The 27,810-nt window shown below is 44.3% G+C and overlaps 1 protein-coding gene across 3 annotated transcripts in view; it reads right to left on the reverse strand.

Moving 5' to 3' along the window:
- Nucleotides 1–27,810, reverse strand: part of GALNT13 (polypeptide N-acetylgalactosaminyltransferase 13) — a 151,273-nt gene that overhangs the window by 46,670 nt on the left and 76,793 nt on the right. For all 3 annotated transcript variants that reach the window (XM_074828439.1, XM_074828440.1, XM_074828441.1), the window contains exons 5-9: nt 27,066–27,232; nt 25,776–25,983; nt 24,874–25,044; nt 16,442–16,559; nt 7,238–7,418 (exon numbers count right to left, since the gene is read on the reverse strand). In XM_074828439.1, coding sequence (XP_074684540.1) covers nt 7,238–7,418; nt 16,442–16,559; nt 24,874–25,044; nt 25,776–25,983; nt 27,066–27,232 — 845 coding nt within the window. The remainder of the gene's footprint in view (nt 1–7,237; nt 7,419–16,441; nt 16,560–24,873; nt 25,045–25,775; nt 25,984–27,065; nt 27,233–27,810) is intronic.

Consider the following 27,810-nt stretch of genomic DNA (forward strand, 5'->3'; position numbering starts at 1 on the left):
CCACACGCAGCTTCTACAAAGATAAAGGAAGGCAGCAGCTTTAAACATGTCTAAGACCACAAAAAATTTCAGATGGCTCTTCTTCTGCAGAGTTATATTTTTACAAGCAGACAGCCTCACGAAAGCAATTCATAACTCGACTGAATGAGACTTTTACCTTGAAATATAATTACTAGGTGTGCACCCTAATTATGCTGAGGGATGTTTAACACAACGTCACTGTGAACGACTATTGGTTCCTCTTTCTCTTAGGACATCATCTAAGAAATCAAATTAATCAGGTCTCAGAGGAGAACTGGGTAGATGACTGTGTGCTGATAGATAATAGCTTCAGAGACCTAATTACTAAAATGCAACTTTCTTTGTTCTCTAACAGAAATATCTAGAGATCTGTATTTTTCAGATTAATAAACTAAGAGAAATGCATGCCAGACAAAAGGATAAAAAAAGCACTTGAAGAATATTGGGAACAATTTCTGCCATTTAGAAATGACCCATTAAAAAAAAAAATCTACTATTTCCTTTTTGAGAAGATATTTTTAGTTAAAATGTTATGAACTCTACTTTCTAAAACCCCTAAGTACCCTTCTCCTCCATTTGCTTCTTCATCCTGGGGAACATCATCATCACGTTTCAATCATCAATTGATATAGTATATTCATAAATAACTTCAAAAAAGATCAGAAAATAAAAAGGAGACCTATACTGAAATTTTTTCCAGTGACTGAAACAGGAACAGACATTAAGTTTTGAATTCCACAAATCCTGTCCTGCCAACATCACTGTTACTGACCTAATTCCGCCCTTCTATTTCAATAAAATTATGTTCATAGGTTCTCTATTTGAATTTTGTGCAAATTTGCAGACGCGTAACTGTGCAAAGAAAAGGGAGTACATTTAGAAGCACTAAATTTCTGCTGATTTGTGCTCATTTCAGAAGCGAGTATCAGCTCTGTTCGCAGAAAGACAAGTAATAACAATAAATAGAAAAAGCATATTGGCATTTCACCCTCACTTTTCTATTAAAAAGAAATGGTTTCATTAAAAATTGTCGTGACAGAAACTGCATCATTTTATCCTGCATTGGCTCTGCTGTTGTACCTGTAACTAACAGCCGCAGGGAAATGCCCTGGAGACCATTAAGTGGCTCCCCTGCCCGCAGCGCTGCGGCTCAGGGCAGCTCCTCTGCCCGCCGAAAGCTCTCGGGGGTCGTTTGCCGTCGCGGGGCGAAGGCATGTGACTGACCCAGAATAATCCACCCGGAACGTACAGAGCCACTGAAACGGGGTGGGAACGGGGTTGCCTTCCTCCCCTCCCCACGTACCAGCACTCACATGTACTAAACGCTGGCAGGATAAGCCCCTTTTGCTTCATGGAATTGATGTCTTATTTTCATCCCCAGTAGCCAAAGGCACGCTCAGACCTGAGCTCCCTGGGGGTGCAGAGGGAATGTGCCCCCGTCCCCTCCCCGTACAAGCTGAAATGCTGCAGCACTTTTTAAATTGCCTCATACCTTCCCACCTTTTTGGATGAAAACTGCAGTTTTAGAGCCACCTTGGCATCGCAGTGGTATAAAGGAAAGCGCAAAAGGACCCCTGTGCCAATCCCATGGAAATTTCAACAGGGTAATTGATAGAGAAATGTCCTCCCTGGGTGGAAGGAGGGAAAGGATGCCCCTGCTAGCGGCTGTTCCTTCCCAAAGGAAGTGGAAAGTGGTATTTGTAATGCGTGGTATCCCACTGGATGTCAGGCTGCTGAAAAATGCTTTGTTAAAGACAGTCTGGCATTTACATCTGCGCTTGGGAGCCTCAGTTAAAGTGGCCTACGGCAAGAATTGGTCTTTTCAATGGGAAAAGGGATGTCTTCTCACCGCAGAAACCAGCTGAAGAAATGCAGCCTAATATTGGACATCCAAGTTAAAAAAATATCGCTGACAAAATCCTCCCCCACTGCTCACTGAAAGCTAGGGAATTGCAAAGGTAGCTGCAAAACTGACTATCCAAAGCCAATTCAGAAGCTCCTCTCTAATACAACAGGAAATAACCTGTCATTCCTGTCCAAGGTACAAGTGCTAATGAGGACACTTCAGAAGGCGCGCTCATTTGACCTCTGCACGGCAGGTGCTCTTCTAGACAGAGCAACAGTGGCTTCTGCCATCAAAGGTATCTGCACATTTCCAAATGTCCTAATTGGGCATCTTCTACCCAGCTGGGCACTGGCCAGTTCAGAAGATGACACATCAGTATTCACCACTCCTCAAAGCTGGAGAGCATCTGTCTGTTCATCCGTCCGTCCGTCCATCCACCCACCCAACCTTCCTTCCTTCCTTTCATCCACCCACCCAACCTTCCTTCCTTCCATCCACCCACCCAACCTTCCTTCCTTCCTGCCACCCACCCACCCAACCATCTACCCAACCATCCATCCATCCACCCAACCATCCATCCACTCAATCATCCATCCATCCACCCAACCATCCATCCATCCACCCATCCACGCACCCATCCATCACCTTGACAGAAGATGCCCACACCAAGTAACACCCACGGACAGCTCCAGGCTGGAACCAGCAGCAGAAAGGATTAAGGTCCTGACTTAAATCATCCACCACACTCCTCACACCCCCTCTCAAACTTAATTCTGGTATTTAAAATCCTTAGGCCGGCAGAGGTGTGACTGCATTGCTCCATTTACACAGCATTCTGCGATGCCTGCGCTGCAGTAGATGGAAAGAGGTATTTCTCGCTGCTGCTTTTCTGAGGCTTATTTTCTTTTAACTGGGTGGTTCCAAACTACTTTATTGCACTGGAGGTCTGCCACGTCAAATCGGTGAAGGAGCAGAGCAGGGAAAGTCTGTAGTGAGGGTGTTGCTCCAGCTTTTGCAGATGTGCTGGAGGAACAGTCAAGTTGGTCAAAGGTGGACTTAAATCAGATATATTTTTCCATGGCCTTTTTATTTTACTTTCTACATCTGAACTTAACCTATTGCTCATCACTAAGTTCCTCACTCCCACAACTCAGAGTATCTCAGTAGAAATTCTGTGGAAAAATGGATTTAAAAAAATAAATCAAGCCCTATAGGGAGTCCTGCTGCAACCACAGGGACCCTTGCTTAGATGATCCCCAAAACAAAGAAAAGCAATGGAAGAGAGAAAGAGAGAGAGAAAAAAACAAGTTCTGATTGAGGATTTGGGGTGCTGCATTTAGGAACTTGAAAACAAGAACATAACCAATCTGGAAGTGGTTTTTAACTGAAATATTAACACATTTTAGAAACGTACAGAGCAGCAATTTCATCTGACACCCTTTGAAATGGGAATTTTTAAATTATTCTACCACGTATATCAGTATTCTAGTCGCCTGTAAATGCATTTTGCTAATATCTCATTTAAAATGTATTGTATTTTAAATAACCCTTAGTGTGGTACTTTTAGAGCTTCAGCTCACCCAAATGCTTTAAAGCAACTGACTCCTCATCAGCCTAGAAAAACCTGCTGTCAAGGCAGACCAGGAAAGCACCACGATGTGCTCACCACATACGCTACGTGGGGAATATACACTGCTAATACTTGCCTGCCTCACACTCGCAGAAAAATGTACACTATCAGGGTAAATTGTTAGAAATGTATTTAGTTCAACAAAAATTCCATGGGAACTTGGTATTATGAGACTGCCCACAAAAAAGAACTTAATAAGGGAGAACTGAATTAAAGAATAGCTAATCCCATGTGATATATTTATGGTCTGAACTTGACTGCATCTTAACACGGGTTTTGAATTCACTTTTATGCCATATTAGACATTCATTTGTCAGCGTTATGGGGGTTTTTTCCATTTTTTTCCCTTCCTCTTGCAGGAGAACAGAAACCAATTACATTAGAAACAGTCAGCCAAATTTTCTGTCACGCACCCAATTCCTTCAGCTTTAATTGGGTAGATATAATTACCAATTATAAAGGGACACAATCTTGTCTACCTCACACAAAGCTCAATTTCCATATTTAAGAGGACCCTCTCGATGTGGTTGTTTTTCCATCATGGTATGTTGATCCTCTGCGTTTTGTTAAGTCCAGTACAAGTGAAATCCACAGTGCACTTCCATCAGGCGTGGCAGATAATGTCCTTATAGTCACATAATGTCCCTACAGTCACATAACTATGTCCTTAGAGTCACATAATGTCCCTACAGTCACAAACGATGTCCCTAGAGTTACATAATGTCTGTACAGTCACGTAATGATGTCCCTACAGTCACATAATGTCTGTACAGTCACCTAACAATGTCCCTACAGTCACCCAACGATGTCCCTACAGTCACCTAACGATGTCCCTACAGTCACATGTCTGTACAGTCACCTAATGATGTCCCTACAGTCACATAATGTCCTTACAGGCACCTAATGATGTCCCTACAGTCACGTAATGATGTCCCTACAGTCACATAACAATGTCCCTACAGCCACATAATGTCTGTACAGTCACATAACATCCATACAGTCACATAACGATATCCCTACAGCCACATAACATCTGAACAGCCACATAATGATGTCCCTACAGTCACATAATGTCTGTACAGTCACATAATGATGTCCCTACAGTCACATAACGTCCGCACAGTCAGCACAGCGAATGAGGACAAACACCAGCAGCATTCACAGCAGTGTGGTTCCTCCAGACCGAGGCAGCAGCTCATCCTTGCAGTGACTCAGAAGAAACACCAGCAGCAGAGGACAAACAGGACCTGAGGATACCGACGGCTTCTGGAGACCCTGCTCTGGCCCCCGGACAAAACACGGGCTGGAGGGGATGGTGGTTCCCCTCCCTGGCTAGTTTGGCTCTTGGTACCAGTCCTGAAGTCAGGAACTTTGTCTTCTTCCACTGTTTCAGCCCTCCTACCAGACCAAGAAGCCCCTCCTCAGGCACTGTCCCCTGGAGAGAACAGACTTGCTTTTCCTCGAGGAGAGCAGCCGTTCCTCCCCTCGCTGTTCCACTCTCAGCCCTGCTGCCGGAGCGCCATGAGAAGAGGCGTCTCACAAGGTATTTCAAAAGGACAGAGGAGATCTGCCTGCACCCCTCTCCCTTACAATGCGATGGCCCTTCCTCCAAGCTGGGGGCAGGGCGCTACATGTGCTTCCCAGAATCACTCGGCGCCAACCCAGACCTCTGACTGATGGGGATCATCACCCTGTTGACATTTTTTTTAAGATTTGTTTCATGCTTGCATCTTTTGGTTATATAGACATTTATACACACTTCTATTTAGTGTATATCTAAGGTATAGATATAGAACTCTTTTTTACACCATTAACAGGACCCTTAAGATATGCACAGACTTCTTTTTTTAATAGTGCTTTCAATTTTTTGGCTTGCTAAGGGTTTTCCAGGACAGACTCAGAATATTTTATGAGCACATACTGTGACGGCCACAGGACGCGTGCGATAACCCATGCAGAAATCAAGAGTTTTCCGACTTCACAGCCCATGATTACATGTTGGCACCTGATAGTGACTGAGATGTCCCCAACCCCTGGAAAAAAATCAAAGCACCAAAACAGCTTGTGGAAACAAGCACGTTTGCAGCCGGAACGAGCTGAGGTCTAATAACAGTAAATTGCGCTGGAGATGAAACACAAAACTCATACGGATAATGATACGGTCTGGGGTTTACTTCTTGGTGATAGTGGAAATTTAAACTGATTCTGTTGCTACAGAATTTAAATTGGAAGGCAGCTTAAAGATGGAAGAATGGGAAGATTATGCCAGAGCACACAATAAACAGTAACAATAGCTTACCATAGTCTACGGCTACTCTCTACCACAAACATTTTAAGTAGTAACTTACAAATACTATGAAAAATAACTGACTTTCATACGTGAGACATTGTATATTCTGGATTTTGAACCGAAGCCATATATTTTTGTATATACATTTGTAAAACATATATACATTTGTAAAATGTATAATTTTGAGGTATCAGTAAAACTGTTCGGAGTAAAAAAAACCCACCCAAAATAGTTTTCCATTTTATATGCAAATCTTTAAAAGAAAAATAGCAATATAAAATATATTAACTTAATTTTTCCATTTATTTCAACCAAATCAAATTAAAGAAAACTGCTGGTCCTGACTTATAGAAAGAAAAGGCTTAGCTCAAAACGCCTGCTTTAAGAGGTTGGCTGTGACCAAAGGACTACTTGAAACACAGGTGCAAAACAGTCTTTCCTAGAGTGCCAGCACGGAAGGTACATACTCTTCTTTTCCTGAGCATGGCTTAAAGTTTTTGATTCTTGTGTTTGTTCAGGGGAAAAAAAGTAAGTTTTGTTTAAAACTCTAAATTTCATAAAAATTGAGTTGTCTCCAAGTTTAACTTTTCAAGTGAACAGGTAAATTTTAAATGATGAAAATAAGAACAAGGAAACTGCTGTGTAAGTTGAAGGTTGCTATATTATTCAAAAGACCAAGATTTATTTAAGAGTTAGTTGCATGATGTAAACTGATACTTAAATAAAGAGAAAAAAAAAGTCAAACTAGAAGGCGACAGCACCTCACGTGCACACGCTGACTGTCCATACAGCCCATGGCGACGGCCCTGGCCAGCCCAGGCAGCCCCACGGGCCAGCAGCTCTGCCCCGAGCTGCACAGGACATGGCCTTTGGAGAGGGACACCGCCGAGAACAGCACGGAGACCACCGAAACCCCCACGTCCCACTCCATTTTTAAGGTATCTGCTCCATTAGGCTCACTCATATGGAGGCCATCATCACCTTTAGATAAAAACATCTCCAGCTTGAACACAACGACGTTAGGTTATTTCAACAAAATATTTACCCACAAGCTTAACAACTGCTGTAAGATCAAATAGGAATATGGGTTTTCTCTCATACAATTGTGTGATATATGTGATTACATTGTACATAATTTCCATGCGTTCCGTGTGCTACACTGAAAGATAAATTAAAATCACCAATATAAAGGAAGAGAAATGTGTATGTTTAAAAGACAGTGTTTCTCCCGAGGACCGATGCTTGGCAGTGGTGAGGCGGAAGGACGTGGTGAAGACACGTGGTGGCAGGGAGGCCTGTGCCCCGAAGGGCTCCGGCTGTCCACCAGCGGCCCAGAGCACCTCTGCTGTCCCTCCCATTGACACCTTCTGAAGGGACCTTCAGGGATCGTAACGATAATCCAGCCAAATTCATATACCCATCATAATATGATCAGAAAATAATCTCCTACCTGGGGATATTATATAGAAGAAATCCTTGAACTCATCCATCCAGACCTCTGCCAGCCTCCTGTTGTTCTTGTTGATGACGTGTCCTGTGCCACCAGGGAAGGTGTAAGGTGTTGCCTTTCGGAACACGTGGCCAACGTGCGAGCAGGTGACAATCTCAAGCGAGCCACCACACTGCCAAATCTGGAATTAAAATAAGCATAAAACGTTGACTAAAACAAATACAAGACACGCTGAGTTTATAGCAGGAGGGACTCTGAGAGACAGGTTAGCAGCTGCCTCCTCATTTATTTCCCCAGGTCACAATTCAACAGGGAATTTTAAGCAAAAGTTTAAGGGAAACAGGCAGGGGCACAACTTGTGATGGCAATGAAAGTGCACGGACTTGCACTGCAACGTGAAAGCTTGTGTGAATGGATCACCTGGTTCTGTGTCCTTACACACAAACCAGGGTCTTGGAAAGTGTCATCCTAGAGTGGATAAAGTGTCAGGTAGGGATGTCACCTCTGCCTTCAAAAATCAGATTTTTGAATACACAGATGAAAAAAAAAAGGATTTTAAAGAAACAGGGAAGAGCTTTTATTTTTTAATGTATATAAACATATATACATGTATATATTTTTCAAAGCACAGTCATGGTCATGGCACAACAGACCTGGGTTACTATCACAGACAGCAACAGGAAGCAGCAAGCACAGGCACTCTGAACATCACAGAACCACAGAAGTGAAGCACTGATGCAAAACTTATGTTCTCTGGTCCATATGCTGGTGAGTACCATGTTCAACTCCAAAAAAAAAAAAAAAAAAAAAAGAGAGAGAGAGAAAGAAGTTCTAGACAAAGAAGAGAATTTGATGAACTGCTGCTAGATGCAAACTGTCCTTTTCCGCTATGGGAGCCAAATCTATACTCTGAGTGAGCTCAGTGCCCTCAATATGACTGCACAAGTATAAAAAAAAAAAAAAAAATCACATAATCCTGGACTTTAATACCCCATTGTTAAATGAAGTAGCATATTTTCCTGCTGTCAGATCACTAGAGCCTTGGTACGATAAGCATCAGTTTGTGTATGAACCGCGGTCCTGCAATCTCCCATCTTTCTAGGCTCTGAAAAGACCTAGAGGAGAAACTAAAGAAGGTTGAAGGTCCGAGCTTGCAGAACTGGAGGCAGAACAGAGGCAGGCACACGAACAGTGGGTGAACAAAGATTTCCATTGGATGCTTACAGGGTTACAAAGCTTTGCTGTTCTGCCAGACGAGATCGACTCCTCAGGATTCATTAAGGTTCACTGACATTTTTGGCATCAGCAAAGGCACCACCAACTGCCCAGTTTCTTATTTAGGCTTGTCCCACCCTTTAGTCTCCTCCTAAGCAGCCAGCAGGACTAAAATTCCCAATACCTCCCGGTAATAAAACAGAGAGTTTAAGAACCGTTGAGTGTTTTAAACAGGAACGCTGGTACAGTCTTGTAATTAGAGCTCCTCCACACAGGCTGAGTTACCATAGTAACTTAATGCAGATTTTATTTAATTAGGGCTAAACCCTTTTATATAATTTCATTAGTATGCTAAGTGATGTACTCTGCTGGGATAAGCAATGACAACATCAAAATATTCTTGTGTTTAACATCTTGTGTTTTGCAGCTCAATAACAACTAGTCAGCTCAGGTGAAACTTCGAGCTGACGGATGCCAAGGAACACGCGGCCGTACCAAAAAGGGAGCATGCATTAAAACCAAAATATACACTACTAAGGTGTTTACAAAGCACTTGGGAGTAACTCACTAGGCAGGGCAGTAATGAGCACATGTGATCTGAGGTGTGCTTTAACCCACGGCCTCTGCCTAAGGACCAGCATTCCCCCCCCCCCAGGTTGCTCCTGCTCTCCCCCTCCGACTCCTCTCCCTGGCAGGAAATTCCTCCCACGCTACCATTTTTTTAAAAATGTGTGTGCCTGTACGTTTCTTAAAGCACATTTTTGGCTGTCCTTGGCACAATCTGCTAGCTCTTACAGTTGTCATAGGAATGCAGATGAACCTGCACCCTGCTCGGAAGAAAAGGACTTTTATCTTTTCAGTATTATTGAAAAAAACCCAAACAAACCAACCTTCCTGAATATTCCCTGGTAAAAAGCCTACTTTCCAGAAGTTCCCATAATGGTTAAGGACTGTGGGATCCCAGAGATCTGGTCATGACACAGACAAGACACGCTATGGCAACACCTTTGATCACTCTTCATCACCACCTCAGCGAACCCCAGAACTGCCCTGGCACCCCACTGCCGGGCAGCTCCGCGCTGACCCCTCGCAGCTCAGGCACCCAACACCCACCAGCAGCTTTTATTGACACGGCTGACTGCTCCAAGAATTTCGGGGAGAAATTGCCATTAAATTTTATTGCAGCCTTTTTCATTTTAATATTCATTCCACTTTTTTAATCCAGCAAAATTTCCAACCATAGAATTCACTTGATCCCGCACCTTGCAAAACAGACAGTTCCAGTAAACTCTACCTTTCCTCCAACATGTCCAGATTTTTTTGCACATGGCAAGTATTTCACGATTATTGCTTTACTACAGTCCTTCCAGTCACCTTAGTTCTCTCTCCCCAGAAAAAGAAGAACAAATGGAGCCGGTGTCTCACCCCAGCCTGGCCCATCGAGACTTAAACCTGCCCTTGGCAAACCTCCGCAATCTGCAGCAGAATTCCCATTTACTGACCTCCCACCCCTCGTAACAGGCAAGAAGGGCCCCGACGGCGACTAAACACACCAAGGGACTAAAGACGGCCAGATTGCAAATAGTCTGGTACAAGACTGATGTATCTCATTTAAAAAAAATAAATTTAACTTTGATTTTCACACTGAATTATTCATAAACCAGTTATTGTCACATAGTAATTTTTAAGGTTGTAGGTGTCTTCCTTCCCTTCTCCTCTGAAGTTTAACCCTTCTCCTTCCACCTGAATGAATTTCCCCAGATCAGATATTCTTCCAATCATGGTACTTCAAGTCCCTCTCTGCATCTTCCAACCCAGCACATTCCATGAATTTATTCCCCACCTTTTGTGAAAAAGTTATTTAGTGAAAAAAACCAACATCCAGCTGCAACCTTACAGTTAAAAACTCTAACGGTGCCCTGGCCCCAGCCTGACAGCTCGTCTTTCAGCACTACCTGTTTTCCCACCCACCAGTTCACACCGATCTCCCTCTTCTCCTGACTCGAGAGAATTTCCCAAGTGCCCCTTGTTGAGAGGTTTCGGTGAAGAACAGATCCAGCAGATCTGTCACATTTCCATGGTCTGGAAAATCCAAATCCAGCGTGTTATAATTTACCTTCTGTAAAGCCATGCGAGACTAACCCATTTTCTATTTATCTTTTGCTTAGAAATATTAATTCATTCAGAATTTGTGGCAAGACACTGCACGCCATGGAATTAAACCTAAGGCCTGTATTTGCCCACATAATTTATCCCTTTTTAAACATAGGCATTAATTATTTAGAACTACGCTTGATTTCACAGACATTTTACAACCATTCCTATTACTGTGTAAAACGCGAGCATTAAACTCCATCTGATCTCTGCGCAGCCCACTGTCAGGATGTTCTCCCCTTCCATCATTTCTGAACACCGAGTCAATGTCAGTTCCTGCAAATCTCAGCGCACATCAATCAGAAATACTTAAAGCTAATAATAATTTGTATGCAAATAAAAATAAACCAGCTTTGAGGCTTTACTCCAAATTTTAAAACAAGTAGAAAAAATACCCCCTGTATGACAAAATATGTAAAACTAACTTCAAACTAGATATGATCATCTTTAAAATTTAGAGTAAAACAGAACTAAAATCTCAGGTTACAGAGATATAAAAACACCACAAGCAAATGCTTTCCCTGTTAATAATTCTATTTACTTCATTTTAGAAAATACTTCTTTCCATAAAGGGGTTCTTTTGGTACCTGCATGTGTGTGTTGATGGTGGTGTTAGATTAAACACCTCACGTATACGCACAGATCAAAGCTATGGTAAAAAATCCCCAAAGATCATTGCAGTCAGAAAGTAAGTTAACACGTAAGCACAGTTATGTTAAACGAGGTAAACTTGTTCGTTGCTATGCAGTGATGCGTAAGGAATAATTAGGAAAAAAAACAAACCTGAAAACTCTAATACCAAAGATCTCTAGAATGAAAACAACTGAACCAGTGCATCTTGAAAATTTTCCTGATAGGAACGTAAGAATCCTGACATACAGAAAAATTAATGCAGTCTGAAGAAAGGGAAAAATATCATATGCTTTAAATGTAAGCACACAAACATATTTTGAGAACAATCTGCAAGCAAACTGTGCTCCTAAAATTAGTTAATATAGTCAAACAGCTCAGGAATATTGAAACGCACAGGGATAGATTTTCAATCTGTTTGCCAGGTGCTTAGGGACTTACATACCCCAAATTCCACTCACCAACACACAAAATTAATGTCAATGTCACCGTGTCCTTCTGAAAACAATCTCGCACTCAAGCAACCTTTCCAGCCTCGCCAGGAGTCACGCACTAATTACAGAGTGCTGGTCTGCCAGTCATCCACATCAACGAACCTGCTACAAGTGGTTCCTTAAACACATTTCAGTGCTCTCTTACACCTATAATTTTGCAGCTGGAAGTTGAGACCTCGCATACCGTCCGGCTGAAAAAGTGCTATTGCTAATCCTTGGTGTGTACGTGGAGAAGCTCCATGGAGAGCGTTCCACCTCACCAGTACTGACACGGAGCACAGGTCTGATGGGGAGCGGCTGAGGGAACTGGGGGGGTTTAGTCTGGAGAAGAGGAGGCTGAGGGGAGACCTCATCGCCCTCTACAACTCCCTGACAGGAGGGTGCAGAGAGGGGGGATGAGTCTCTTGACCCAAGGAACCAGCGCCAGGACAGAGGGAATGGCCTCAAGCTGTGCCAGGGCAGGGTCAGACTGGCTCTTAGGAAGTATTTCTTTGCAGAAGGGGTTGTTGGGCGTTGGAATGGGCTGCCCAGGGCAGGGGGGGAGTCCCCGTCCCTGGAGGGGTTGAAGAGTCGGGTTGACCCAGCGCTGAGGGATCTGGTGGAGTTGAGAACTGTCAATGTGAGGTTCATGGTTGGACTGGAGGAGCTTCAAGGGCTTTTCCAACCTCAATGATTCTGTGAGCAAGCGGCCGCCTTTGGGATGTGGCACCCGGGTCGTGTGGGGGCTGTGGTTTGGCTGTGCCCGTTTCCTCACGCCAAGACAGGGCCTTTTGCCGTACAATGATTCTCATGTGCTGCAGTAGGAGTATTTTTAAAGATCAGGCGCTGTGCTAAGTTACAAGGGAACTAAACATCCCTGCTCCTCAGTTGTTTACTAGAAGAATTCCTACAACAGTCAAAACAGACATTTCAGAGGCTAAGAACAACGTATACACCATTCCTTAGGAAACATTTGCATTAGCCTCTTCTGCACTTCTAACAGCTGCCAGTAAACCAACAGTAAACAGCACCTTACTCCTGTTAGAGTACGCATCGGCTTTCTCTAGCCTTGCTTTGGCCTACTTGGATTATTTTAAAGAATAATCCTTTTTTTCCTGATGGACAGATTATTTTTAATACCCTTTCCAAAGCTATATGAGCTCCTTTCTGACTATCATGCTTTCAGGGCATTCTCCAACTCGGGAAAAAACACTTACAGAATCTAACAGAAAATTTAAAATTTTTAAGGAATTCTATAAATAAAGATATGGTCAATGTTTAAGAATACATAAGGTTTTCATTTACTGGAGTAGACTCTTACAGCCACAAGAGATTCCTGCCAGAATTATCTTTTTTTCTCCCTCCCAACTGCCACTATGAACAGACACCCCCCAAAAGGCGTCATCCAAGACTGTTCAGCAGTGAGCAGCAACTGAGCTCGAAGACAAAACATGGATGTACCTAAAAGCAAGGACACTGGAGAGCACACACGGTGTTTGGCAGGAGCTGCCCCAGCCGGACAGACGGACATTGATCAAGCGTCGGCCCCGGCCGTGCTGCGAGACCCGGCTGCGGCTGTGGCTCCCGAGCCAAGAAATGCCTGGGTGCCTCCGAGACCAAAAATACCCCGAATCCTTTTAATCGTGACGTCGGGGCTAATGCTGCTGCTGGGTGCAGATGAGAGGGTTGCAGAGAGCAGCCAGGGAAGGCAAAGACACTTTTTAACATTTTTTGAGGATGCAGGGATTACCGAGACAGGGGTTTTGGGTTTGTATTCTGAATACCAGACCAACACCACCTCTAAACACCCTCCCATTCAATGACAGAAACATCCAGTGTAATAAGAGCCCTATGGCTGACTCCCATGATAGTAATTTTCCAAACCAAGATTTAGTCTCAGTGTTTTCCTGACTGCAATGAGATATTCCGGAAACCTGTGGGATAATTGCAGGTTTGTAAGGCGGCTGCTGGAGGAACCTCCCCAGCCCCTTGGCACTCTTTGCTACCGATTTCCTGCAGATGTTTTACATCAGATAGGTTTTTTAATGCAGAGGCCTTGGTATTTTATTGATCCAGTCGTGATTGATGTACTTGACTATTTGGTTGGGTTTCTTTACAGACAAATGCTCTAAATACTGAGGAACAGCATCGCGTGGCTGCTGGGCATTTCCATGGTGATCTCCCGGCGCTGGAGGCACATCATTTTATTTCTGTTCTTGACACCATGCCCTCTTATTAGGCTGACACACGCTTTCCAGGCTGGTGATGTTTCTTGAAGTAGGCATACCTTCCGAAGACATAAAATAATGTTCTCTAATAGGATGCCCAAAGAGTTCATCAGAAAATTCACGTGCTTCCTCTCCTTGCCCCCCCCACCTCAGTCTTAACGAGTAAAATAAGAATAACCGCAGAGCTGCTTCCCTGCCTTTACCATGAGGGTTTGCTGCGGAGAGCACAGCTATTGTTGGTCTTCGTCTTTCCACACATTTTGGACCGAGATTTTTAATTTAAAGCTGAAATGAGGATTTCATGACAGTATTCTCACAGAATTTATATAAGTTAAGCCCATCGCTGGCTTACTCACATAAGCACTGAATAGAGTTCAAGTCCAATTTGAAACACGACTCAAGCAATGATTATTTTGGGAAGGGGGAAAAAAAAAAAAAAAAGAAAAACAAACCCTCCAAGGAATATTATATATATATATATATTACGTAACTTATAGAAGTGCCCGGGAAGCAGAACCAGAGAAACTGTGCCAAAGGCAGAGGTATTGGCTCAACCTGCACCACCCCAGACCACCCCAAGCAGGAGCTGGCTGACTCACGCCACGAATCCCGACGGGTTTCCCACGCAGCTGCCAAGAGCCGGAGTGGAACAGCACGAGGTGAAGACAGAACACCACCGTCAAACCGCTAAACTTCTCAGGAAAGGTTCTCAAAATGCATTAGCATTATTCGAGCAAGAGAATGCATTCAGAATCTCCTAGTTAGGGCATTTCTTTAGCATACGCTGGAAGGTGAATACACGCTCACATGCTGCTCTCGGCAGAAGATCAAACGCTTCCTCCCAAAATGAATCTACTACCCCAGGGAGCGGGAAAAGGCTGTGGAACTGTAAATTATTTTATTCTTTCGCCCATACAAAGCCTGACAGAAAAATGATCAATATTTGTATCGTTGTTAACAAAAATAGCCACTACCAAAGGGAGCCCACGGAGAATCAACTTCCACAGGTTCTCCAATACAGACTCGTAACAAAAATCGCCTTGTTTGTCCCTTTCCATTAGAGTTGGTTTTTCAGGGATTATCATTTTTATGATGAAAACCCAGTGTTCTTTCAAAAGGAGAGTTAAATATTTCAGACCTTCACTAATGAGAATGGAACCTTTCCACAGTAATGACCCAAAATTGGTCCCACAAAAGGTTTGCTGTAAGCGACAAAAAAATGCCAGCAAGAGCAAACGGCTTCGAGGTTCCCTCTGTCGGGGTTTAATGCGCATCAGCAATTCTGATCTTAAAATTTCAATGACCTAGGTGAACTTCACTTTGCAGAAATCACACACTGATACTCGGTGAAAAAAGAACAGTACTAATACGCAGATTTAGTCTATGAGAGGCACATATTTAACGCTTTAAAGCAGTGCTAGTCACTCTCTGCTCCAGGGATCACTTCTAAAGATGTGAAAAACAAGCCTACTAACAGGCTTAAGTTAAAAATAAGCTCCTATATAGGGGCCTACATACATCCATGGAATATTCTTAGGGCTCTATACACCAAAAAATGTTGAAATCCACTTATTTAAAACATTAACGCACAGAAGAAGTAACTCTACCCTTCTGTTTTACTGGAAAATGAACGATTATAGTTTATAGGAAATGGCCTGAAAACGCTTTCAAATTTGCAGTTGATCTTCTCTAGAAATACCTGCTTCACAAAAATCTTCAAAGTAGTTTCTGTCAATAGAAAACAGTCTATCTAGCAGCCCCAGCTAAAGACAAAAGACCAAAAAAAAAAAAAGGAAAGAAGGATATCCCCGTGATGTGCTCTGGGTACCAGATCGGCGTACCAGGGTTTACTTTACATACTTACTTAATATGCATAAACTGTGACACATCAGAGATGTTCAAAGTAATTTTCAACATCCTTTCTAACAATTACTTATCAAAGACTCAATTTTCCAATTTTCCTTTATGTCTAAAGGACAATTACTAAATGCGTTTCACTCAAAGAGATTTTATTCTTGTCGTGGGCAACATACCTATCCCCGGCAGAAATACCGTCATTTTTCTGCGGGATGTGAAATTTCTCTGCGAGCTTGCCTCTCATGCAGAATAAAAATCCCTGCCAGAACTTGCAAGTTCATGACGATACAGACTTCCAAAAACTTCTGTTAAAACATATATTTGAATTTTATTTTTTACACTATACAAATTGTTTATGTCAGTTAGCATTTGTACCAGCTCATAGAAAGCCCCGTTTCTTTTATAAAGAAAGGTATTGCTAAAATATATATTATTTTGAAACTGTGAAAATTTCTAAACAGTAATAAAATGTTTCATGCAGCAAAAAGGACCAAAATACTGTAATAAGGCATTCCCAAATATCTTGAGAATTTAAATTAACCCACGACTTGCATGACAGCTAAAGCAGAAGCGCCCTGCCCGCAGCGTAGGAACCGTTACAGCACAACTGTGTTTGTTGACAGAAAATGAAGGAAAACAGCAATTACCCTAAAAGACATTTCAAGATTCTCGCCACCCCAGATATCCATTCCTGCATCGTAAGTTCCTATCTCTTCAAAGTAGTTTCTGTCAATAGAAAATAGGCCACCAGCCATAGTAGGGGTCCTAGTTGAAAACAAACAGAAAAAAAAAAAGAGGAAAAAGAAAAGAAAAAATACCTTTTGAAAGACACTGTGGAATTTAATAAGTGACACTACAGTACATTTCACTACCTCAGACATATTGACTATAAATATATTCGATGTACAGCAACTTAAATGTAAACTACTAACAGTAATAACAGGGTTTTGACTGCATACTCTGTGTGCTTGCCTTTCGGGCAGAGCTCCCCCCGCCATCGACGAGAGCGCTGCCCAAGCGAGAGCTGCAGGATTGCTTCCTACCCGCAAAATCACATTTCCATAGATTATTTCAGGAGCATTGTAATGGTAAAGTGGATGGAATTTTGGCCCTCTGCATCCAGCACAGCAGTTCAAATCCAATCTGAAATGCTTAGTGAAGAGAGTTTAATGCCTCAGCTTTGCCTTAGAGGGAGACTAAATGTGCATAAAATTACCAGGCATAATCTCTCTTAACAGGATTATAAATCCTTACAACAGGCAAATCCAGTCAGAGTGCAACTCCTCTTTGTGTAAAGATGTCCTATTTCCCCATAAATACCCGCTCTCTGTGTTTTCAGCATTTAAAAGTCTACCTGCAATGAAAAACGCTCCCCCCGCAGTCAGCGGGAAGGCGGCTCTGAGCTCCTGCACCGCGGCGAACCCACCCCACAGCAGCTCCCTCGCAGGGTGGACGGTGCACAAATGCCAGCGCACAGCTGACAGGGTCTCCCCAAGCACGGGGGTTTAAGCCCAAACCGGTCCCTGCAGACACTGGGGCAGGAGCTGCGCCCCAGCCCCATGCCGACGCGATGCAGGGGGACGGCAGCCACCCCCAGGACCCTGCGGAGGTCTCGGCACCCCCACACCAGCTGGCTTTGCTGGCGAGGGCCTGTGGGCACGTTAATGTGGCTGCGGATCAAGCCTTGCCAGTCAAGTATCAGTCGTGTTTCTCTCCTCAGCTTCAAAAACAACTGCAAAGGGGGTGAGACTGGCTGTTGAAAACGCATAACCTGGCGCTAGCTCGACCGCACACAACACCGCAGTGACCGTGGCCTGTCCGCAAAGGATTCGTCATAAAAATGAACTCGTTCTTTCGGTTATTTTATTTAGTAAGCTGCTTGTGAAGACTGCCAGGAATATCTGATACTCAGAGGTCAGATGAGGCACCAGGCTCCGTTCCCTGAACCTGTGTAAGCGCAGCATTTCCAGCAGCAGCACCATCCAGAGCTCAGTTTCCGTGAGAGCTCCTGTGTTTGGAGACAGTCTTATGTAAACCCTGATGATATCACCCAAACTCCTAGAATTTTTCCAAAAAGCAAGTCAACAGCAACAAAACGCCTCATGTGCAATGCGGGAAGAAGCTGGAAGAGGGGCTTCATGGCCGCTCCCACCCGTGGCAGAACCTGAATCCCTTGGGCGTTTCTCAGATCTTCCCTCAGTAGCCACCCTATGTCCCACACGCAGCGTGAATTAGGCCAAGCACCCCGCCATGCACACACGGTGTGGAGTTACGGGTTGGTGGGGGGGTTACACACACACACACACAGAGTGCAGACACTGGGGGACCTGCAGGGATCACAGAACCATTGAATCCCAGCTGGGAAGGGACCTCAAGGATCAGCTGGTCCAACCCTGCTTGGCAAAAGCCCGGTCTAGCTAAGCTGGCCCAGCTCCCTCTCCAACCAAATCTTAAAAATGTCCAATATTGTGGAATCCACCACTTCACTGGGGGGATTATTCCAGTGGCTGATTGTTCCCAGTCTGAAAAATGTTCCTCTTGTGCCCAATCGGAATCTCCCCAGGAGTAACTTGTACCCGTTACCCCTCGTCTTCTCCATGGGACTCCTTGTACAAAGGGAGTCTCCATCTTCTCTGTAGCCACCCTTCAAATACTGGAACGTGGTGCTAAGGCCTCCCCTCAGCCTTCTCTCCTCAAGGCTGAACAACCTCAGTTCTCTCACCCTTTCCCAGTCCCTCCACCACCTCTGTGGCTCTTCTCTGGGCCCCCTCCTGCCCAGCCACATCTTTTCTGTGTAGCAGGGACCAAATCTGAGCACAGTATTGCAGGTGGGGCTGGCCAAGTGATGGTGCTGTGCCGCACACAGCTCTTCCCGGGGGAGGGCACTGGGCACAGCCCTGGCAGTAAGACACCCTCACTTTCTCTCAAACTCAGCAAATCCAGGTAATTTGCCTGCTGTGCAATTATTTCCTCTTCTGCAAGAGCTGACTATCATTACTCCCAGAAAATAAAAACATGGTTTAGCAGTGAAATAATACAGGACCCTGAGTTTACCAACACTTCATTTCTATTTTCCTCCCCGTGCTCTCAGCACTGAAAGCTCCGTTAATTAACTGTCATTTGGGCAAGGCTAAACCTTCCCAGGTTTCAAAGCCACTTTACTGCCCTCAGCCTTGCTGGGTTTCTGTCACAAACAACACCCCTGCCCCCCCTGAGCTCCCCTGCGAGCGAGTGGAGCAGATGGGCACGGCCGGGCAGTGCGACCCTCCACCTGACTGGTACCACAGAAGTTAAATACCAACCAGTATGGGGAGCACAAACTAAAGCTGCCTCTGAAATCTTTCTTAACTGTTTTTGCGACAGATGATTACCAGTGCAAAAATATTATATTTAAAAGAAATTTCTATTATTGATTACCTAGAAGCTACACAAAACTATTTACACTGACACAGAAAGCTGCATCAGGATTTGGGTTTTCAAACCTACCTGACAACTGGCCAAGTTCCCCCAGGACTCACAGTGAGTCACAAACATTTTAACGAGCCTGTGCCCAGCACTGCATGAAGAAACCTCAGCTCCCGCCTGCCCGGCTCTCCCCTCCTCGCCAACCTTACTGCAGTGGCACTCCTCACTTGTTTTGGACGAATAAAATCACCCCCACTCCTCTGCCTGCAACAGAAGCCCTCATCCTCTGCCTCCTCTCCTTCTTCCTCCTTTTATTTCTTTCTTGGAAGAGAGTCTTTGCTTGAATGGTACAAAATTTCCCATCTTTGCAAAGATTCAGCCTTAAGCAATTGTTGAATGATGCAATTGAATTGTACACAGAGATCTGGATTCTTCTGACATGTCACCAGCGACTGTTTATAAAAAACAAACAGTTTCCCTAAGAACTCACTAACCGAAATTGGAAGTACTGAGTTTCATGCTGTAAAATGTAAGTAACTGCACCAATATACGCTGCGGAGTCTCAAAGAACGGAAACGCAGCAGGCAGGACTATTCCCTGTTATGTAAATGTGATGTTACACAAACACCTCTGCAGAGCTCTCACTGTAAAAACAGCCGAAACAGTAATGCTAGAAAGAGTGAGGGTTCCTACTGTGGGTTTTTTTTTTTCCTCAGCTTTGTGCCTATTAGCTATATTTTGCCTGCTTGGAGTCATATTAACGACTACAGTAATATGTTATGATTAACTCTAATCATCATTCAAACCCACTTTTAATTTTATTTTGCAGCTAACGTCTGCTTCTCATTTCTGCAGTTATTAGCAGCGAGCAGGATTCCCACTCCTGTACCTGCACCTCTGACTTCCCACAGATGAGCTGCCCAACATGAAGGTACCGCAGCAACCCCGGGTTTGCCGCGTCCCCCGGAGCCCTTGGGCCCAGCCCGGCGAGGGGAAGCGAGGAGGGGCTGGCAGGGGGGCTCCGGCCAGGCCCCCCAGGCTGGCAGCTCCCCAAAAGCCACATCACATCACCCCATCCTGCCTCCTCCAAGCTCCCCGACCCGTGCACCTGCGCGAAGGGCTCCAACCGGCACAGCACTGCTGACAAACAAGACTATTTATACAGCTTGGAAGAAGATTTTTACACCCATTTCCAATACTGCTGTCCATCCATCACCCGGGCAGCATTAACTGTAGTCAACTCTAAGTTTAATCAGTCATAATAATAAGATGATAAATAAAATATGCTCCTAATATTTGATCTCGTATTTTTCCTCTCAATAACTAATTTAAGCTTGAGAAGAAATTTTCTAGAATATATATATATATTTTTAGTATTCATAATACTAGCCTGAAGTGCCTTCAGCTTAAAAAAATTAAGGGAAATATCCATAGAAATGTGCTGTGGAGAGACTGTAACAGCCCAGCACAGACACACTTTATGTTTTTAATACTGTAGATGTAAGAAGACGAGATATTTGTAAACTGATCTTAGCGCAGAGAAGTTTTCTATTGCTGCAGGCAAAATCACAGAAGGAGAAATGAGCTCACTTGAAGACAAAGTCCTGCAAAGTACAAATATTGCGCAGGGATTTTTCAGCGGGAAAAGAATGAAAGGTTTAGCAAGATGGCTGGCTTTAGCTGGCCCTACCCATGAACATATACCACCGAACCAGGCCGCACCTGAGAACTGCACTGCCCAGAAATCCCTGTTTTCATAATTCCCAGATCTACCCACCTCCACCAGCTCCCTGCAGGAAGCTTTAGCTCTAAGCTCCACCTCTGCACAGGGCAATCATCCAGGTTTTGCTCCCAGAGAGCCCTCTGGGAACAGAAATGGGCTTGGCACTTTGAAATACCACATTTTGACAAGGTCTAATAAGCCGGAGGTTACTCCAGTGACAGTGGAAGTTACAGTATTTACTCTTTATGGAAACATGGTAAAATTTGCAGTTCAAACAAAAGAAAATACCTATATCCCCCCTGACATGAGTCCTTGGGGGTTGCTGTACCCTCAGAGTAAGAAAAGTACCCCCGAAGCAACACTGGGAAGCCCCTCCACGGCTCAGGTAACATTTGCACACAAGCCACAGTTCATATTTGATTTCTGCAAACACACCTGAAAAAATATGTTTCAACCGACCCTAACGAACCTCAGAGAATGAAATATTTGCCTTGAAGAGCTCTGTCTCCAGGAAGAATCTTTTCTTCAGGGATTTCTAAATGTTCCTGTTCCCACTTTATAGTTTCAGTCCTCCTCAGTTCAGTTCCACCTCATGAACTGAGAGCTCCCTGATGTTACTTTTGCTTCTGATCATTGTACATGTCAAAAAGTTGTAAGTATATTTTTTTAAAAAAAGAAAAGAAAACCAAGAAATCCCGGTATCTGACGACCACTGACTTCTATCCTCTCTTTGCCCAGGCTGGGGAGTCGGGGGCACGACTTGCTGCCCGTCGCCCGGGCCACGTCCCCGCCGTTAGCGCTGCCCACCCTCATCTACCGCCTTTAAACTGGGACTGTTTGCAAACCGGAAAGGCTTTTGCTACCTGTGCAAAACTTGTGATTCTTTGGGGAAGTGTTACCATCTTAGATTATTCTGGGAAAGGTTATGCTATCGTGGTAGTAGATGACCTGAGAGAAAACTAGGTAAGGGAAGAAGGAAATGAGAACAAGAGAAGGGACGTCAGGCTGGGGTTTAAGAACCAGAAGAAGAAAATAAAGGGCAAAAGGAGCAGGGCCTAGTGTGCGAAGAGCAGGAGCAGCATCCACATAGGGGTCTGGGAGCAGAACCCCGTCTGCCCAAGGCAAGGCAGCACTGATTAGGAGGAGAGGCGTCGACGAATCCCCACCCTTCTGTTTGCCAAAAATAGGACAAACATTCTAACTTTTCTAACGGATGTCGGCATGAAAACTCTTCTACAGCTGTGCTGCATGACAATTAGCTGTGGGTTTTTAATACCAGAGTCACTGAATTAATTAACCTTTTCCCACTAAATCTAGAGGTTCCAGCAAAGGCAGGTATTTCAGTTGACTCAAACACCTAACTCAGGAATTTAACAATTCCTTTAACTCCCTAGGCAAACAAGCAAGCAGTGTTTCACATCTACGAACTAGAAAGAACCAGGCACCCTGTTGTTCTGGCTTTCACTTCCTCAGGGTTAATGGTCACAGCGTAGGTGATGGCTGAACTCTGGCCATACCGACTAGCAGGCTCCTATCAGTAAGCTGTCCTGATCTTTCCCATAAAAATACTCATACAATAATGCAATTTATACATAAAGTGTATATAAAGTAAGTCATAGTTGGAAAATGTATGTATTCTGATTTTAAAATCTAAAAAGCAAAGGTAGGGATTTATCAGTGTAATTACGGAAGGTATTTTGAGTAAAACTTTTGTCAATTAGATGGATTCTTAACGTAACAAAAAGCAGAATTTGATTGCAACGGTTATATTATGCATACATGCAAAGAAACATGTAAGCCAATGATGTTTATATATTCTACACTTATTCCACTGCTCACGAAGAAAAAATATGAATAAAGACATATTCAATCTACAGGAGACTGAAATAATGTTACAGAATGCCAAAAGCAATGTGGAACAACAAAAAAAAAATGAACTCGTCGATTTGTTTCTAAATTTTTGCTGTGGGTTAGGCTTTTGTTTATTTTTATCCCCCCATTTTTTGAATATTCAGGTGGCAGCAGCTGCCAAACCCATTCTTAACTTAGCTGAAATATTACACTTTTTCTCTTTGGATGCAGAATTTGTGGTTGTGTTTCAGGCCTCCGGACTGATTTACCGCCGCCGTCTCTTGGCCTGCTTTTGATACGCATCTGGAAGTACCAGCTAGCACTGAAAGCAGCTGATGGCTTATTAAATGTACTTTCCTACAGGAAGGCTGCTCTACACAGGCAGCACCACGGCACTGCTGGTTCCCCTCCCGCCGAGTAGAAGGAAAAACGAAACAGGGAGCACCTTCTTCTGACACCGAGGAGACTGAAATGCCTGCGCTACGTGGGCAGAGAGGGCACCAGTAGGTCTAAAAGCCAACACTTTGCTCTTAAGCCAGCGCAATTACAGCCCCTCAGAGCCACCTCTTCACTCTAAAACACTTGTGTAAGTGATAATTATGGGACATGAGGCACTTGGTATGAACCTCAGACTCCCTCACCCACGCTCTGCTCGCTAACGCCCATCTTGTCAGGAAAATCCTCAAAAGCCCAGGTACTCACCAGCTAAAAGCTGATGGGGAGAAAAGAAGAAGGAAAAAAAAAAAAGCAGCTATTTTTTTGTTTTAATAATTTTAAGAGTCAATTACATGTCTGATTCTGGATTAACTTGAAGTACTACTCCATTTCAAGATAAGGAAGTAGGAATTTGCATGTCTTTGAAAGCTCCCCGTGCCTGTGAATTGATTTGGCACGGGAGAGACAGGATAGACAGAGCCCAGCGAGGGACACGGTGGGCGCAGCAGCCGGCGCGGCGTGAGGCTCTGCAGCTCGTTAGGATAATTTATCACACACCTCAGCTCTAATGAAATAGCTGCCGGCAGACTTCACAGCTGAGCGATAATATTTTAGAGCATGAAAAAACCAGTTCTCTTGACTCAAAACGAGCTCCATCCCCGCCTCTGCTAACGACAGGGTCCCAGCTCCTGCTCTGGGGACCCTGCGGGCTTTAAAAAATCCAGCCCTTCCCTGCCTCCAGGCTTTGAAGGAGAATAAAGCACAGATTTTGGCCATTTTGCAGCACAACTAATTTCAAAAGGCTTTTCTCTGCCCGTCCACTGCCTTACCTGGAAGTGTTTCACAAAGCTGTGCTGTCCCCCGAGTTGGCTCTCCCTTTATCTGCCTGTTGCACAACCCGGGGTATGCAGGACTGGAATTCTGTCCACTTCATCATGGCTCTCAGGTTTGAAACCATTACATCCACTTGTGAAAGCTTTTTTTGGTTTTGTTTTTTAAAAACTTTTCATGAAGACCACAGAAGCTATTAGAGCTGAGCAAATAACCCATTGCAAGTAATTTATTCAATTTGTTCTGTTTCAGCTTCATTTAAAATTTTTCTAGATGTTTTGTTACAGGCTGTGGCTTGAGCAATTAACTGCAAGAGGTCAGGAATGATCACACGAATACAGGACATACTCTTAGATCATTTTTAACTCGGTGTGCAGAGTCATCAATTTTATTTTCTAGGCAATAAAAGCATGCATTTTAAGTGCAAATTATCATAACTGAATACTTAAGTCCAATGTTTAAAAATGTGTATTTCAGGAAGATGTTCTAAGTATTTGCCTTAAATTATGAAAAAGGAGCAACATCTGTTAAACACAAAGTCAACAGGCTATTTGCAGAAAACAAATATAGAGAGAACTTAAAAAGCAGGTAATATTTTGAATTACTGAATGCTGAAAAGAAGATACAAATGAGTTTTCTCAGCTCTGATAACTACGTTGCAGCATTAAGGATAGGTCAGATTTTGGTCTTCTCTGCCCTGAACAGTGTGCCACAACTATCTGACGTGTGTTCTCTGAGACTGCAGCAAAATCTTAGGTATTAAGTGTTATTATCCACGTAACCATGTGGACAGTAGAGTCGGAGAGCAGAGCTCTCCTGATTCACCCGCCTTACCTCACAGGCAAGGTCCTGTCTCCTTTCCTCCTGTCCATCTCCCTCTGGGGAACTGGATACCAGCGGAAGTTGAGTTTCCAGTTAAAGCCTCCGTAAGTCATATCAGAGCCAGCCATGTATTCAAACGTGTCATCGCTGATCACATCAATGATGGGGCAGACAACAGTTTTCCTGGAAGAAAAAAAAATGGGCTTTTTTTAAACAAAGTATTTCTACCTGTGAGTATGCTGAACATTGCACTTATTTTGAGGCTTCTCTGCACAAAACCCCAGTGACGGCTGCTCGTGCTCCCTCCGACCGAGGTCTGCGCTCTTCCAGAACCAAGGCTGGGCAAAATTCCCCATTTCGGTGGGTTTTCAGGCATGCTGGCTCCTTGCTGCACTGATGGGAGGTGTGGCGGTGCCCAGGCCTGGGCGGCTGCGGGGAAGAGAGGGGCCTGGGTGCTGCTCTGGGGGAAAGACGGGGGGAAAGGGGGGGGAAAAGGGGGAGGTAGGGGGAAAAAAACATAAAAGGGTGCAAATTTCAGCCCATCTTGGAGGTGACTCAAATTGCTGTCTCTGGCAGAAAGCAGGGAGAAGGCCGGCCAGGGGTGGGGGGGGGCACCCTGACCTCGAGGAAGTAAATGGCCCAAATCGCCCTCATTAGTGGCATCATGATTCTTCCTGTCCAACAACAGCAGTCCTGCTCTGAGAACCACAGGCCTCCCACGTACTCGCTGAGAAATTAGACTGTGATAATAGAGAACATCTTCCTGATAAATTTTAAAAAAAGATTGTAAATCTTCGTTTTCAGCTCAATGAATTGTTTTCATTTGTATTTTTTGGCAGCGCAGTGAAACCAAGGAAGGGCCTGGAGGCAGGAGGGGGGTCCCCTGCACCCGGTGCTGGCAGGGCCACCCTTACCTGTCCTCCTTTATCCTGGCCAGCAGCGGTTCAAGCCAGCCCAGGGTGCACTCGCAGTGCGCGTCCAGGAATGTGATCACCTGCCCCTTCGAGGCTGCCGCCCCTCGGAGCCGCGCGCGGATCAGCCCTGATCTCTGCTCCATCCGAATGATTTTTATGGAGACTTCCAGGTTTTTCACGTAATTCTCTAGTGAGGCCTTCAAGAACTCTGCCAAAAAAAACCCCACAAAAAACAAAGAAAACCATTATTTATAGCTGGGTTCAGCCACTACCCAGGAGTCCAAATATAACGCAGAGTTTACACGTCACACTCGGCCCTCCAAGGGCTGCCACGACACAGGAAACGTATTTTGATGTATTTTGAGTTTTGCTGAAGACTGGGAGCTAAGCCACGGAGAGTCACACTGGCACTCCGCGCGGAAAACGGCCCATCCATACACACACACACCTCCAGAGCACCGCAGGAAAACATCCCAGAGGTTTTAAAGAAGTCACAAGCAGTTTCCTTAAAATAATGCAGCAATTGCTAGCAAGTGCAAAATGATGACCCTTTTAAATTTGTCTATGGTTAAATACAAATACAGCTATTTTTCATGAATTTCATTATTTGAGCTCTTCAGGATCCAAAAATTTGCTTTTAGGAAACATAGTAGTTACTTTGGCTAAAGCCTTCCTCCACCTTCTGGCACAGAGAAACATTAAGCCTGCTTGTTTTCTGAAGCAGGGAAATCGAGGAGAGTAATTAGAGTTAAGTTACTGCTACATGGAGCAGAAATAAAGAACAGCTTAGCTTGCACCTTCTGTCTCTTGAACAGTTGCAGCTATAAGTTGTATGTGCCATTATATACATCTGGCTACTCCAGGAAAATTTATCATTCCATTGATTCCATTTATAGAATGTAATGTGATTGCTTCTCCAAGTAATATCAGTTTCACATGCTGACAGCTTTCTTTCTAAGCACTGGGTTTAAAAAAGAAAAAGAAAGCAAAAAAAGGGAAAGAAAGCAAGCAAAAAAAGGGAAAAGGAAAAAAAAAAGAAAAAGAAAAAAATTTTTAAAAGAAGAAAAAAAACCACTGACCAAATGAAACAAACCACAAATATGAGCAATACAAGGAAACTGGCTGAGCGTGGCTGTTCAGGCAAATCTGAAACCCAGCCCAGGGGGTGTGAGAGCCGTCGGGAGGCAGCCAAAGGCCTGTCCTCCACCGCAGGACAGAACGTCACCCCGACACACCCAAACGCACCGGCCGCATCCCGGGGGGGAAACCCCCCCTCTCCCCCAGGCCCACCTCGCTCGCTGGCGTCGTCCACCAGGATGATTTCCGAGAGCAGGCGGTGCGGCGAGCGGTTGATAACGCTGGACACGGTGCGAAGCAGAGTGCTCCAGGCTTCGTTGTGGAAGACGATCACGACGCTTGTGTTGGGCAGTTCGTCGGGATAGACTTTTGTCTTGCACCTGCCAAAAAATGCAGAATACGAACAGAAGAAAAGGGAGGTTAATCTTTCAGAAAATCCCTAAAGGGCTCTTCCAACGGGACAGCTGGGAAAAGGAGCTTCAAGCATGTTGAGCTGGCCACATTTCAAACCCATTACTGATCCCTTCAAGCTCCCAGGGCAGCAGCCCGACAGCAGAGGGAATTTCAAACCCTGTTTTCTTGCTCCCTCGGACTCCAGCTCTCCTCACTCACGCTTGGAAATGCAGAGAAATTGGCATCCGGCAGCCTCAGCGTCTACATGGCCCAACATCCCGAACGGAAAACTCCCAGCTGCACACAGGACCTGGGGCAACCCATCTACCAAGTGGTTACTGTTGGGTCAAAGAAGTCTTTTATTGGGGCAAACCCCAACGTTTGAAGTACGCAGCCCTCTGAGACCTTCCCATCGGTGGTGGTTTCTCAAAAAGAAGAAAAACATTCTGTATGTCCATCCAGTGGAAGAATAAGCGGTCAATAATTTCACTTATTTTTGGAAATGAAGGCGAAGTGAGCAACAGATAGCAAACATTGCTGATTTTTTGGAAGCAAATTAAAGCTA

This window comes from Strix aluco, chromosome 6, assembly GCF_031877795.1.
Source record: "Strix aluco isolate bStrAlu1 chromosome 6, bStrAlu1.hap1, whole genome shotgun sequence".
Classification (NCBI taxonomy): Eukaryota; Metazoa; Chordata; class Aves; order Strigiformes; family Strigidae; genus Strix; species Strix aluco.